The 14220-nt window shown below is 34.0% G+C and overlaps 1 protein-coding gene across 4 annotated transcripts; it reads right to left on the reverse strand.

Moving 5' to 3' along the window:
• Window positions 1-113: 113 nt before the first annotated feature.
• LOC128192214 (FK506-binding protein 15-like) lies at window positions 114-14194 on the reverse strand. Of its 4 annotated transcripts, none has more exons than XM_052864737.1 (31): window positions 14045-14194; window positions 12217-12305; window positions 11617-11692; window positions 11286-11355; window positions 11049-11123; window positions 10592-10690; window positions 10318-10470; window positions 10105-10173; window positions 9857-10000; window positions 9542-9697; window positions 9154-9264; window positions 8806-8977; window positions 8568-8644; window positions 8400-8478; window positions 8263-8286; window positions 7899-8047; window positions 7380-7478; window positions 7187-7281; window positions 6759-6861; window positions 6307-6478; window positions 6058-6194; window positions 5641-5724; window positions 5291-5362; window positions 5045-5197; window positions 4636-4728; window positions 4316-4516; window positions 3408-3515; window positions 2393-2612; window positions 1826-2243; window positions 1320-1443; window positions 114-496 (listed from the first exon to the last, which is right to left on the reverse strand). In XM_052864737.1, the coding sequence occupies exons 1-31, from the start codon at window positions 14092-14094 to the stop codon at window positions 425-427; spliced, it is 3744 nt and encodes a 1247-aa protein (XP_052720697.1). In that variant the 5' UTR covers window positions 14095-14194; the 3' UTR covers window positions 114-424. The 4 variants fall into 4 exon arrangements, with proteins under 4 accessions (XP_052720697.1, XP_052720696.1, XP_052720695.1 ...); XM_052864736.1 differs by having other exon boundaries at window positions 1826-2240; window positions 9148-9264; XM_052864735.1 differs by having other exon boundaries at window positions 9148-9264.
• Window positions 14195-14220: the final 26 nt, after the last annotated feature.

Raw genomic sequence — 14220 nt, forward strand, 5'->3', positions numbered from 1 at the left:
AACATTGGCGATTTGCCTGCCTACAGCCAGGACTCTGCTTTCAGCAGAACCCGGCTAAAAATAGCATTTTCAAAACAAGTTTTTTGTGAAATAAATTACATAACTTAATGTACTTTGGTTACTGAATATTTTTATTGGAATCATACATCAATGTAATTAATCTTGTTCAACCTTACATATTAAAAATAAACACAGATCTGTGTGTTTATAAATCTGAAGTCTAACTGTGATTTGTATGCTTGTAATTGAAATTAAAACATATCAACAGTTACATAAAGAATTGCACCATTATTTTGATTCAACCAACAGTCATAAAGCAAGTGGGGAATTCGAATGGTCCACAATATGCTTGGAGTATCTGATCAACAGATGGGATGAAATGAAAATATCACAGAGTCCTTTATCCTCCTACAGCCCAGCTGTGCTAGCTGAGCCAGTCTAAATCGTCTTCATCATCATCATCTGGAAACAGAGGGGGAGGGGCCTGCTTGGTGTCCTACAACAACAGAAAAATTACCACTTGTCATTTAGTTAATTGTGAGGATTTTGGTTTTTCTGTATCTTATGACATTGTTCTCTATAAAGGTCAAACGACACGTTCCTCGAGAATCTTTCTTGTATCTCCTCGTAATGAAAAGTTCCAATAAAAAATTTTAATTTTATAATTACTTTAAAAATGATCAAAATTTACTTGGATTTGGTTATATGTCTAGATGGTCGAGTGGTTAGAACCGTAGCCGCTCACTGCCAGAAGCGTATAGGTTCTAGAGATCGTGAGTTCAAAGCCCCGCCCTGGCGGAGATATAGTTATAATATTGTGAGTTTCGCTCTGCTGTAGGTGTATTTATTTTTATATCAGCAATTCAAGTGTATTTTCAAGAAGATTATATAGGAAATTGCATACTCTAGTATTTTGCAGAAATACTTGGTAAGGTACCCTAATTTTTTGCAAGAAAGCTTGACAAAGTAGTAGTAAACCATTAACAAATTCCTGGAAAAAGTTATCTAAAATTGAGGAACGTGTCGTCTGACCTTAAAGAGGGATGAGACACCTCCTTACCAAAAAAACAATAAGATTCATACTACCATGTAACTCAATACTTTTTATCTTCACAATCTCTCATGTATGCAAAATTTATAAATGGGTGTACTGGTACAATAATGTGTACTGAATCAACTAGGAGACACCAGTTTTCCACGTAAATTGAGCATGCACTGTTAAAGTGTGCATTTGACATTTAACATTCTGTTCATTGTTAAAACAATACTAATCATTAAATTAGAATGTCTCCTTTGACGTAATTCAGTTTAATGCTTACATCCTCCATTAAGTCTTTGACTTCTGGTTTCTTCTTTTTATCCTCCTTCTGGTCTTTTGGCTGCGTCGTTTGGAAAGTATCACCAAACGTATCCGCTACATTGTCATCCTCCCCAAACAAAGGACTACAACAAAGAGAAAGAGAGCACTTCTAAATGATTCATACCATCAATACTCCTTCAACACAAATTTTACTGCATTTTGTTGTTGAGTTGATCAACAAAATCAAAGCTCATCTTGTACACGTATTATAGATACTTGATAACAAATGTTATTAGTTAAACCATTGTCCATGAATTTAAATACCCTCAAAACCAAATTAGTGTTCACCAAATCCTTGAAAATTGATTAAAACAAACATAGATTATACTGCAGCAACCATATATGCTGTAAATTTAACACTTAGGAGTATACGAATAACAATCTAACAATTAATATTAAAATGTTTTAATGAATAACTGTAGATATCCGTATTAATACAGTAAAATATAATAAGAGATCAATTACTCATTATTTTGTTCTGTCTTTTCACTCTCTGTAGAATCCTCCTCATCTGTCATTGGTGGGGGTTCTCTTGAAACAATTGCAGGAACTTCAAAGTCGTCAAACTTGTTTTTCGTTCCATCCTCCTTGGGGGTCTCTTTCTTCCCCCCATCTGGGGCCTCTTCCTTCCCCCCATCCGAGGCCACTTCGTCTCCCCTGTCTTTATCTAGCTCAATAACTTTGGGTCCCTCCTCTCTTGATTCTTCCTGGGGAGGAGGACTGGCCTGTGGGGGGATGTCATCTACAGTAGGTGGCCTCTCCTGGTTTTCAGAAGATTCCTTTTCAGAATTAATTTCCCCCTTTTCATTAGCTGGTTTATCAATGTTATTTTCTAAAGAGGAATCATTTACTTCATTTTCCTCTTCATTTATAGGTACCTCTTCTAGTCGTAGAAAGAAATTTTAAAAAATTATTCCTATATGCACATTTAATTTTTGTTGCATTTAAATTACATGTTGATTTAATCATTATCATGTATTAATAGATTGTGCTTTAATCATTTTATTGTTGAATTTTGCATCATACACTTACCTTGCGTGTCTAATTTCTCTTGGTGCTCTTCCTTACTGACTTGCTCCTTGGCATCACTTTTTTCCTCTTGTTCCTCCTCCTCCTCTTCATCATCTTCCTCTTCATCTCCTTCTTCTTCCTCATCTTCCTCCTCTTCATCTTCCTCTTCATCATCTTCCTCGTCATCATCTCCAGTTTCTTTTGGTGAAGAACTTTGCTGGACCAACTTAAGAGTTGTTTCCTAGAGTAGTAATGAAAAATTTATATTTATGTATATGTATTGATATGAAGTACCAGTAGAGCCATTTAACAAGAGCTTAGACTTTGGACAGAGCACGTCAAACTTTGATTGGATAAAGGTAGGGTCAACTTATGGTTACAGTAACAGTCTGGTCATTGGCTAATTAATATAAATAATTTTAATGCAATAACATTTGTTCGGTTTCATCTACGAATGTATATTTCAGTTGAAACAGTGTCAATTTTACACAACAAAGCAGACCTTGAGGAAAAACTTTGAAATTCTATAAATGAATACATGAGCTTCTCTTAGCACATTTAAAGAAAGAAGGTCAGTATTTGGCAGCTTGTTTTGATAAGCAAACTAGATAGTAACATCCGATCAAAAGTCCAAGCAGTTGTTATAACTGCTCTAATTGTGTTTTTGTCCTAGGCTGGCTTTCATTTACCTACATATCAGGGCCCTCTTACATGATAGTCAGCTTTTAACTGTATTTCTATAAAACATGTTTACGAATTAAAATTAAAGAAAGAATAGGAAAAATGGAGATCCCAACACACAAACATTTACAAAGGGGTAATTTAGAAACAATGAAAAAAAATATTTGTTTCACAAAATTGCATGTCATTAACACAAATTATCTCTATATAAGCATTGCTATCTCTCTGAGATATATAAACCTTGAATCAATAGCTGCAAATAAAAAATACAATGAGTTAAGACAGAGAACATATCCATGTAATATCTTTTTGACCTTACAAGATGTTGAGACAGAATCGTGCTATTGTAGACTACCTTGATAACCCCTAAAATAGCTGCTAGGACATCGGCTCCTTGATAAGAAGTGCCAGCCTCAAAATTAGAACGCAGCTGCTGGTACACAGAATTCATGATCTTCTTGACCTGGAAAAAATATGAATAAATGTATTATATATAAGACTGTAGATTTGAAGGATTACAAGAGGCTGAAATAGAAAGGAGAATGTGGCAGTGGGTAATTAGTGAATACAAGTCTTCTAATGTAATGTACATGTATTGTATGATGATCCTTACAGTATATACTGAGGACGGAACATTAGGGAATAAACAAGGAAAAATATGAGGTAAGATAAAATGACAAACCTGCCTTATAATTATATCATACATACATTTTTTCCTTTTCAAAATCCTAATATTGTAGATACAATGTTAACACATGTATCCTATGGAGTATCAGCATGCTTCATTCCCTTAATACTTTCTTCCGGCAATTTTCGCAAGTAAGTGTGTGGTATTAAAACATTTACTCCAATCTTTGTTTATACATGGATTTAATGTATTTTAAAATTACCACTAGAATGCTTTATTACCTCCGTGACTACATATCTGTACTTAGTACTTAGATGGCTTTACAAGTACTTGTTACCTCTTAAACCAGTGTTTGCACTTTAGAGTGTATTACATGTACTTCCAAGGCTATATCAGTACATATTACCTCTAAGGCTATATACAAATACTTATCACCTTCATGGATTCATCAGTACTCACATTGCATTACCTTGAAGACTATATCTAGGACTTTATCAGTATTTATTTCTGTCAAGGTTATATCAGTACTTATTATCTCTAAAGCTACACAAATACTTATTACCTCCATTGATTCATCAGTACTCACATTGTAATACATTGAAGACTATATCTAGGACTTTATTAGTATTTATTACCTCTAATGCTATATCAGTACTAGGAGCAGCACTGCCCTGGGTGGAGACCCCTTTGTTGGCTAGCTCTTTCTGGAGTGATTGGATCTTCTCCTGGACAGCCTCTTTCTCCGACTCCAACTCCTCTTTCTCATTCTCTAGCTCTCCAATGCGCTCTTCATATTTCTCCTTCATACCAGCAGCTTGTGATCGTAGTTTCTCATACTGTAATAGATGGGAGTAACACGACAATAACAAAGGTGTTATTTTTGTTGATTAAAGATTAAATATGTTCAAATAATGTCTAATCTTGCATGTTTGAAGTGAAAAGCTTTATCAATTACCTTGTCTTTCCATACAGACATTTCTTCTAACTGCTCTTCTAGTTCTTTCTGTTTTTCATCTCCACTTACATTTTCATTTTTCATTGTCTGAATCTACAAAAGTCACCTTCATTTGAGTTTTGAAATTGATGTACTTCCCAATGAAAAAAAAAATTATTCAATTTGACGAATCATTTCAAAAGATCACAGGTTGTCGTTATAAACTTGATTCAAACAAATATGCAGCAAATCATGGATTGCTAAAATACATGATTAATTTTAAATATTGCTTTTACTTTTCAGACAGATGTTAACTAGTAAATGAAACTATGATAAAAATTCAGAATTTATACTCTTGCGATTTGATGCAAAACGGTTTAAATCGCAGAATGAAGTACATGAATAATATGAGGAATCTATAGTTGCATACCTTATTTTGTAATACTGATAATTTTTCCTCGAATTCCTCTTTCTCTTCTCTCATCGCCAACAGAGCTCTATTGTGCTTTTCATTGGCAGCATTGAGAAGACGGTCACATTTCTCCTTCCATTCTCTGTTTAATTCTTCCTCTACTTGTGATATCTAATATACAAGATAAATATACTTAAACAATTTCTGTGGACTACAAATCACAGACCATACTTTCTCTGTTACAATCACATTTCTTGTTCTTACCTGCTCTGCAGCTACCACACCTGTAGAAGATTTCTGTTTTCTCAATTTTTCACGTAGTGATTGAATCTCTTGCTGAAGTAAAAATATATCACAAATTCATAACTTATTAAATTCAGACAAAATACTAAATAACCTTCATCACTCTTTAAGAATATCAACCAATTTGCTATATACTGTGTAGGTGGTTAATCTGTATCAAATGGCTAAATTTGAAGTCGCCAATCATGTATATGCGTCATAATTAATATTACATATTAATCATTTTTACCAGTAATCTGAATTTTTTTACTCTGAAATAAACTGCTTTACTATTCATAAAACAAATTTCAATTTCATATTTGAAATCCCACCTCAAGGCTCAGTTTTGATTCCTCAAATTCATCCTCTATTCTCCTTTTTTCCTCTGCTGCCTTTCTTTTTCTGTCACTCAGATTCTACAAAGGCAGTTTGCTTTGAGTTACAGACATTAGAATGTTTAACTGACTGCATTACTGTATACAGCAAGGAAATATTTGCCCCCATTTTATTTTCTTTCTGGTTGTTAGTGGGCGAATTTAAGACTGTAAATTCCAATGTCTCAAATTATCTCTCTTTAGACACAACTTGGGTGAATTCAAGATAGGAAAAACCATTTGCAAGTGAAGAAGGGCAAAACAAATTCTGTATGTAGTATATAATTTAAACATTTGTGCATGTATATTGATAAACAAATTTACAAATAAAATTGAAAAATATCGATTTCATCACAATTAGTTTAATTGTCCAACCTTTTGCAGGGTCTCATTTGTTGATTTCATATCTGCAATTTCCTCCTGAATTTGAGAAAATTTATTATCAAGTTCTTTTCTCTTTTGTTTTTCCTGCTTTAATTCTCTACTCAACTCTGCCATTTTTTCTTCATCCTCTACAATAAATATTGATTATCAAGTTACATCATAATAGGGCAAAAAAAAAAACTTTAATAATTTAAGATTTCAAATAACAATGCCTTCATTTGTACTAGCCACAGATTATACCTTGATGTTGAGATTTCAAGGCCTGAATTTCTTGCTGCGTTTTGCGTGACTCTTGGTCGGAGTTATCCACCTTTTGTCGGGCTGTCAACTCTTTCTCTCTCAGCTCCGTTAACTGTAGCTGTGCCTCCCCTAGCTGGGCAGTCACTGTACTCAACTTGGTTGCAAGATTGACCTACAGATCATCAAAATCTACACAAGTACTTTCAAGTTTTTGATAAATATTCACACTTAATTATAAAACACAGTCTCAACTCAGTGAATCTAATTGAATCTAATAAATTACATCCTTTGGCCTTCAGAACTATACAATCCTTGAAAATGGACCCCCCCACCAATATCTAAATAATTCCACACTAGAAAAATTAAAATAAAGATCATTTATATGCACATATACAGGAAATAATAGGAAGATCACTGATTTTCTGGATGGAACTCCTGTGTAGAGGACTGACCTTTTCCTGTTCCAGAGCCAGGACTTTGGCCTGGGACTGAGAGGCAGTTGTAATGAAGCCCTCGTTTCTCTGCTCCAGGAGACTCTGGCTTTTCTCCACATACCTTTGTAAATAAATGTCTACATGGAGCTCAAGAAAGATAATACTGGATGAAATTTGTGAGCATATTTATAGAAAGTGAGGCCATTATCTTAGGTATTCATCCAATTTAAAAACAAGACAATAAATAAGTTTTTTACATGGGAAACTATTTTCGAGTCAATCCAGAAATAAACATAAAAGAGATAAGATTTTTATCTCAATCTGAATCATATAGGCAAGTGGGAGAAAATTGAAAATCACTAATATGACAAGGAACAAGATATCATAAATATGAATATGTTCTTGTTAGAGGGTAAAGAAAATTTTTGAAGAATTCAGGTACTTACATTTGATTACTCTGCAAAAGTTCTGAAATCTTGTCATTCTGTTTTTCTATTCTAGCACTTTTTTCATAGCCCTCTTTCTTTAGCCTTTCATTTTCCTATAATTATTTGAAAAACAAACAGAACTTTATAATCTAATTGTACACAGCAAGAATGGTCATCATAACAAGTGGCTATGAGTTGATTCAGTACATGCCTGCACAATTCTTTCGATGTTGTGCATCAAAACAGAGGACTCCATGCTTGGTAAGGAGGATTCCAGAGCCATGGCACCTTTCTTTTGGAGTACATCAACCTAAATATAGATAAATGTAAATGGTTAACTTAAAAAATATCGCCGGTTTAATGTACATGTACATGTATATCAAAGAAAATTCTCATATTATAAAATACATTTACAGGCAATGTGTTCACCTAAATATAATATGAATATGCAACTCAGTTTTATGATACAAATCCTGTAAACTTACGTTAAATTTTCTTAACATTCCTACAATTAGTGATGATATGATTATAAAATTTTTTTTTTACTAAGTAATGTTATAAGTAAAGGCATAAAACAACTGATGATTCTATGAAAAGAGACCAAAAAAATGTGATGATAGTAATATAATGACAGTCAACCAGGGGAATGGCTGATACTTCAGACGCATGGAGAAGTCAAGTAACTACCGAAGTAGACAAGACAATAACGAACACTTAGCCTGGTACAGACCTTCTCCAGGAGCTGTTCTATCTTGTCTTGCATTTTGCCGACAGACAGTCGTAGTTCTGTGTTCTGTTGCCTGGTCTCTGTGAGAAGTAGCGGTAGACCTGGTTCTCCCGCCTGGCTCATCATAGGCATCCCCGTACCCAGTCCCATACCTGTCACATCAAACCCAAAACAATGGTCATTGTGTAAAAAATAAAATTCAAAATGTCACATTTTGATATTCTAGTCTTAAATGAGGATAAAATGGATAATAATGATTCATCTCAACAAAATAAATTTATGTGTTAAGGAAAAGAGGGCGGGGGTGTAGTCATTGTTGCCACACATGTATTTATAAAGAATATGATGGTGCACAGGGATGTCTTACTTTGTTCATGTGGTTGTCCAGCACCTTTAAGATTATCATTGTTTTATAATTAAATTACAACTGTTACCATCATGATGATAGTAGTAGCGATAACAATGATCAATTTTCACAACATACAGATGAGTTGCAAATCTTACCTGTGTACATGGGTTGCTGCATTCCTCCGGCCATCTGTTGCGGCTGAGCTTGGTATGTACTTGTTGGCTGGAATCCATTCTGCAAAATTCATGAAACCATTTTTCATGGACAGATGAACACAATAAAATAATGCAGTGTTTTTCTGCATATTAGTAACACTTGTGTACCTGGAGTCCTTGTGGCATCATCCCTGGCTGTACCATTTGGGGCTGATAAACAGACAACTGCTGGGCAGCAGGAATTTCTACACACAAAAAGAAAAAGAACATTTTTAGATTTTACCTCTTCAATGCACTGACTTTGATCTACTGAAAATTTTCAACAAATTATGGATGATCATTACATAGCATTAGTCTCTTTGATGATAAGGTATTAAGTATTTTTTTTAAGTTCTGAAAGGCTAACTTTGTAGAAAAGCTGGCTGCTGTGGAATCATTTGTACTGGCTGATGTGAGGGCTGAACTGTTGGCTGCATTGCTGGTTGTTGAGGGTGGTGTGCTACAGGTTTAGCTACTGGGGGGTTCATGTTTGACTGTTGAGGCTGAGATGGGGCATCCATCACAGGCTGCGGTGATTCCTGGGTAAAGAAAATCTTAATCAAATTCTACTTATACCTATGCTCAAATTTCATATTTTATTTTATCACTAGATTTTTTTGATGCACAATACATCATTTTCATTACCAATAGAAATATCATAACTCTAAATATTCTGTCATTGATTCATTGATCTGGAACAGCTACCCACCATCACCTGCTCCTCATCACTGTCTTGCTGGGCTGGGACCGCCCCCACCAGGGGTAACATCGGCTGTCCCATCTTGGCCATTCTGGAGATCAGTTTGGCTTTGTTTGAAGATCCCCCCTTCAAGTGAAGGCAATAAAATATTACATAAATTGCTAAGAGTACTCTGACTCATTCACTATGATTATATCTAAAATTTGTGACAATAAAGTTGTGAAATTTTTGTTTTATAAACTTGTATGTTTATAAAAAATATTCAATAAATAATATCACACATACAAATCATATCATTTCACTCTGATTGTCACAACAGCAATTCTCTTTGTGCTATTTCAAAACAATTCAGTCTTTCTAATTGGCTTTATAAAATAATTTTTAAGATATTTGTTTGATGTACCTGCACCATGTGCTCTGTTAGGGACTTGGTTCTCCCTTTGATTGTGTGATCATCCTCCATCTCCTCTGCAGGGGATGGGGTACTAGAAGGCTGGGGGGTGTCCACAGCAGGGGCAGGAGATTGACCCGTGGGATCAGCTGTTTTGGCAAATTTAACCTTAAAATGTGTCAACAATAAATTACTTTGCATTTCATACTACAATGCACTTTGAACAAATGAAAGTTAGGCTGTCATATCAATGCAAATCCACTCCCACATATCAATAACTAACAGAAATATCATCCATTATCATCTTATGCTGTGAACAATACCTACCCGTACAATCTCTATTTCAAATATAAGAGTAGAATTGGGTGGAATTTTACTGCCAGCTCCTTGACTTCCATAGCCGAGACTAGGTGGAACCACAAGAAGTCTTTTAGAACCTTTCTTCATTCCAATCACACCCTGGTCCCAAGCCTGCCAATCAACAGTATATAGAAATAATGTTAAAAGACGTAGAGGATTACAGAATTATGTTTATCACAATGTATGTATCTCTCTAAATACACATTGTACTTTACCTTGATTACTTTACCACCTCCGATTTTGAATCTAAAGAGTTTGTCTGCTTTTACATTGCTGTCAAATTCCTGCAAAAAAAAAGTACATGTGCATATAATTCAATTCATCAAAAAAGATACAATTTCAAACATAGTTAGTGTCTTAAATATACACATATCATTTGACAATACATGTGCAATGTAACACAGAAACCCCCAGGTGAGTGAGTTTACCTGTCCCTGTGTGTTGTTGGTCAGGAGCCACCCCGTGTATTTGACCTCCACCATGTCACCGGTATCCACGGCCGCCCCATCCCCCAACTGCAGGTCCTGGGAGACCAGACTAGATAGCTCTCCTCCTGCACTGTTGGCTTTTGACAAAGCAACCTGAAATATTACATACATGGTTAAATTACAACACTCCTGATCTAAAGATTTCATGCTTTATATCATTAAGCTAATATATAATCCTAGAAGTTTGTAATTAAGAAGAATTCTGGATTCTCACTTGCTTGGCAAATTGCACTGCATTAGCCTCAGAGTCAAACATTACTGACCAGGTCTGCCTCTGGTCGTCATAAAAACTCCCATAGTTATTTGCCTGTACCTGAAAAAAAATAGTCAGTTTAAAGAAGTGGAAAAATATATCTGATAAATAGAAAGATCATTTTAAATTATCCATCAGATCTATCGCAAATCCCATTATAGCAAATGGTTACAAATTTTTCTCTACTGTAATTTTCTTAGTACATTTATTTGATACAAAGAGATATTATTATTATTACTGTATTTAAAATAAAATAACTCATTTTATCATCAACATCATCTTTTGTAGCAAATAACCCTCAATCAATATCGGTAGATGCAATGTTTTTTATGTAAAAGTTTAGATGGTGTCTTTGGGTCAACTTTTCCAATGCAGTTGATGAAACTCATTTGATATAAATCAAAGCACAGCTACTTACTGTGTATACAAATGCTGGTGAAATTGTGGCATTTGATACTTGCTGGTTTTTTGTTACATAGAGAAGGACCCTGTACTGCAAACAAAAATAGATATTCTAGATTGAGCTTACAGAAATAATTAATACATTTTCGTATTTCTAAAAACAAAATTATTCATTCAATATTAATTACTATTCCCGGTATAATATACACTTATATTAAAAATCAAAATTATCAAATTCTGAGAAATATCTTACAGATTGGTTAGCATGGGATCCTAGAACTGCAGCACCCAGTTTACCTTGATTGGCATACTTTCCATCAACACTAAAATGTATTGAAATCAATCAATCAATTTACAATAATTGTTTTATTTATAGTAAAATAAAAGAAGATCAAATGAATGTGGGTAAACATTTCAAAAGGTTAGTTTTGAAGTTTTTTCAGGTGACCATTTTACATTGAATTTGCTATAAGATTTCTTACAAATTCGCTAGAAACCTATAACGAATTACAGTTGTAATGAAGTTCTATCTATGGTTCATTTAAATTTGCTATAAACGAGTTTTGCTGTAGTTCTATACATACTATTTGTATGCTTGAACTGCAGTGGCAAACAATAGTTGAGGTGCTGAACTGGACTGTGAAGCAGCTGATGCTGGTTCTGTAAAACACATTAAATTGAACTTCACATAAATATATGAGAGGTCTGAAAACCACCCTTTTAAAGTTGCTGCTATACAGGATAAAAAAAGACAAAAACAGTTTAATAATTTTGGAGGAAGAACCTGATTTTTAAAAATTTATTGCAATTATTTCAAATCAATTTTCAAACATTCTGGCTCAACAACCATTAAAGTAGAATAACGTAATGCTGCTCATTATTCAACGTACATGTATGCCCTTTTCTGTGGTACATATCTTTTCCCTTTTAAATCAATTTATAACTTTGTGAAAGCATATCAATATCTGGACTACACTGCATTTAAAAAATGCCATACACAGTATCTTTACCTAGTATATGTGAAAATTGAGACAAAAAACTAAGACAATAAATCGTGTAGCACATTAATATCATAAAAAAAACTCACCTTAGTGAAACAAACTTTCAATTAAATTTCTGAAAATTAATCCTGATACATACACTATACTTGGAAGTTGTAACTTTTACATAATTATATAACATACCTGCTTTCTTTGGCTGCTTAGGTGCAGTGTACGTTAAGGATTCATTTCCACCTTTACTTCCTCCTCCAAATAAAGAACCTAATTTTGATCTGTAAAAACCACATCATTAATTCATAGTGAGTAAATATCTATTACTTGTTACATGTACAGGTGTAACTTATCAAGATTTGTAAGTGCATTACGGGTATTTGAACTTATTTGTAGTTCAGTGTCTTATTCTTAATATGTACTAAAATAAAATGATACATATTCAATGTAGTACATGTAAATTAAACTATTTGTATAAGACAATAGTAAAGGTCAAATAGAGAGTATACCTTTAGTTCAAAATTTAAAAAAAAAAAAAAAATGAAATTCCTAAGCCTTCAACTTGTCAATATTTCAATCTTTTCAAAGTAAACTTAGGAACAATTATGTTTGCTGTGAGAAAAAGTGGGGGGGGGGGGGGGGGGGGGGGCTCGGTGAGGGGCTTAACCCTCTCTGATGTTATGTGCCTAATGGTTAGGTCTAACTTTGCAAAAAAAAGTAGGGGGGGGGGGCTAAGCCCCCCTTCCCCCCCTGTTCGACACCTATGATGTGACAAAATATGAGAACTTTGAGACCACATAATCTCATTTGCCAAGGAAATTTAGATCCATATTCCATATACATGTATACAGTTAAGTCTTTGATTCTTTTCTGAAGTTCTGCATTTACAATTTTGAAGCCTTTATTAAGTTAATATCAGTTTCTGTGAAAGTTTTTTTTGGTAAGTATTTTATCATTTTTATAGGTATATAATGATGAATTCCCATATAACTAAGTTCTAACTTTTACCATTCTAATGTGACATGAGTCGCTCACAATGTTACATGGTTTTATCAGCTTGGTGAAACAGCATCAAAGAAATTTAAGAATTAAATTACCCATCTGACAATGAATTGTAAGTTTTAGTTTCATTAGATAGAATGTTCTATCGTTAAAATGACAGTTGTCCTACGGACCCGGTTTAACGATAGAAAATTTGTCCCATATTCTCGCTTCGTAGCAAATAAAAAAATTATATAGCGCTGTATCTCGCCTAAATTTTCCTATGATTGGTCTCAAATACCTACAATGTTGCTCTTTTATATTCCCATTTTACCACATTAACTGTTTTTGCAACGAAATCACTGCCACTTTTAACATCATGTTTGAAAATTTGCCATTTACGGTCGCCATTTTAATGATAAAACCTGAGACATTCCAAGTGCAATTTCCAACAAAATGGCAGGCAATTTCAAACGTGTATATTAACAAAATGCCTTGGTACAACTTATTAAATGGATATTTTGTGGACTTAACCACAGGGGCTCGTCACGAAGTTTTTTCAACCTTTTATATATACCACCTCTATACAATAAAATACATGTATTTTATAGTATAGAGGTGGTATATATAAAAGGTTGAAAAAACTTCGTGACGAGCCCCTGTGACTTAACTACATATGCATGATCAAAAAGGTTTGTAATGTATAAAAATGTCTTTTTCCCCTGCAAGTATATGGGACAAATTCTTACTGTGACCTGAGCGTTAACAGTAAGATTATTCTTTCTATAGTTTCATATACCTGATATAATCTGCTAATTGTCTATTGTTTTGCTATGAATATTTAAAAAAATATATATTCCATTGTAGACAAATATGCTTTGCTCAAGAAAACAATCATATTAAAAGACATTATGCGTGTTGATAGCAGTCTACACCATGTACACTGTTTAGCAGGTGTGCATGAACATGATGAACCACCCCCTAATATCTGAAATGCAACAAATTATAACTTTTCAAATAAACTTGACATTGTACAGACCCTCCTGGGGAGAGAAAGTCTTGATCTTCATCGTCAGCACTAAAAAACATGTTTGGCTAAGATGCAGACCGCGTGCATTTATTGAAAATGTCTTTTAAATCATGATATCATTCGTCTGCCTACAAAAGACGGAAGTTGACAGTCACAAGACATCACAGAGCTAATACCCTTATCTT

This window comes from Crassostrea angulata, chromosome 7, assembly GCF_025612915.1.
Source record: "Crassostrea angulata isolate pt1a10 chromosome 7, ASM2561291v2, whole genome shotgun sequence".
In the NCBI taxonomy this organism is placed as follows: domain Eukaryota; kingdom Metazoa; phylum Mollusca; class Bivalvia; order Ostreida; family Ostreidae; genus Magallana; species Magallana angulata.

What these genes read in the sequence shown, in the direction of transcription:
- LOC128192214 (XM_052864735.1), bottom strand. Translation starts at nt 14,094, where the DNA reads ATGTTTTTTAGTGCTGACGATGAAGATCAAGACTTTCTCTCCCCAGGA. An exon ending in GCAGCCAGCTTTTCTACAAA is followed by an intron (nt 8,645 to 8,805) that starts GTTAGCCTTTCA and finishes TTTTGTGTGTAG; the next exon opens with AAATTCCTGCTGCCCAGCAG. An exon ending in AAGACAGAACAAAATAATGA is followed by an intron (nt 1,444 to 1,825) that starts GTAATTGATCTC and finishes TCTTTGTTGTAG; the next exon opens with TCCTTTGTTTGGGGAGGATG.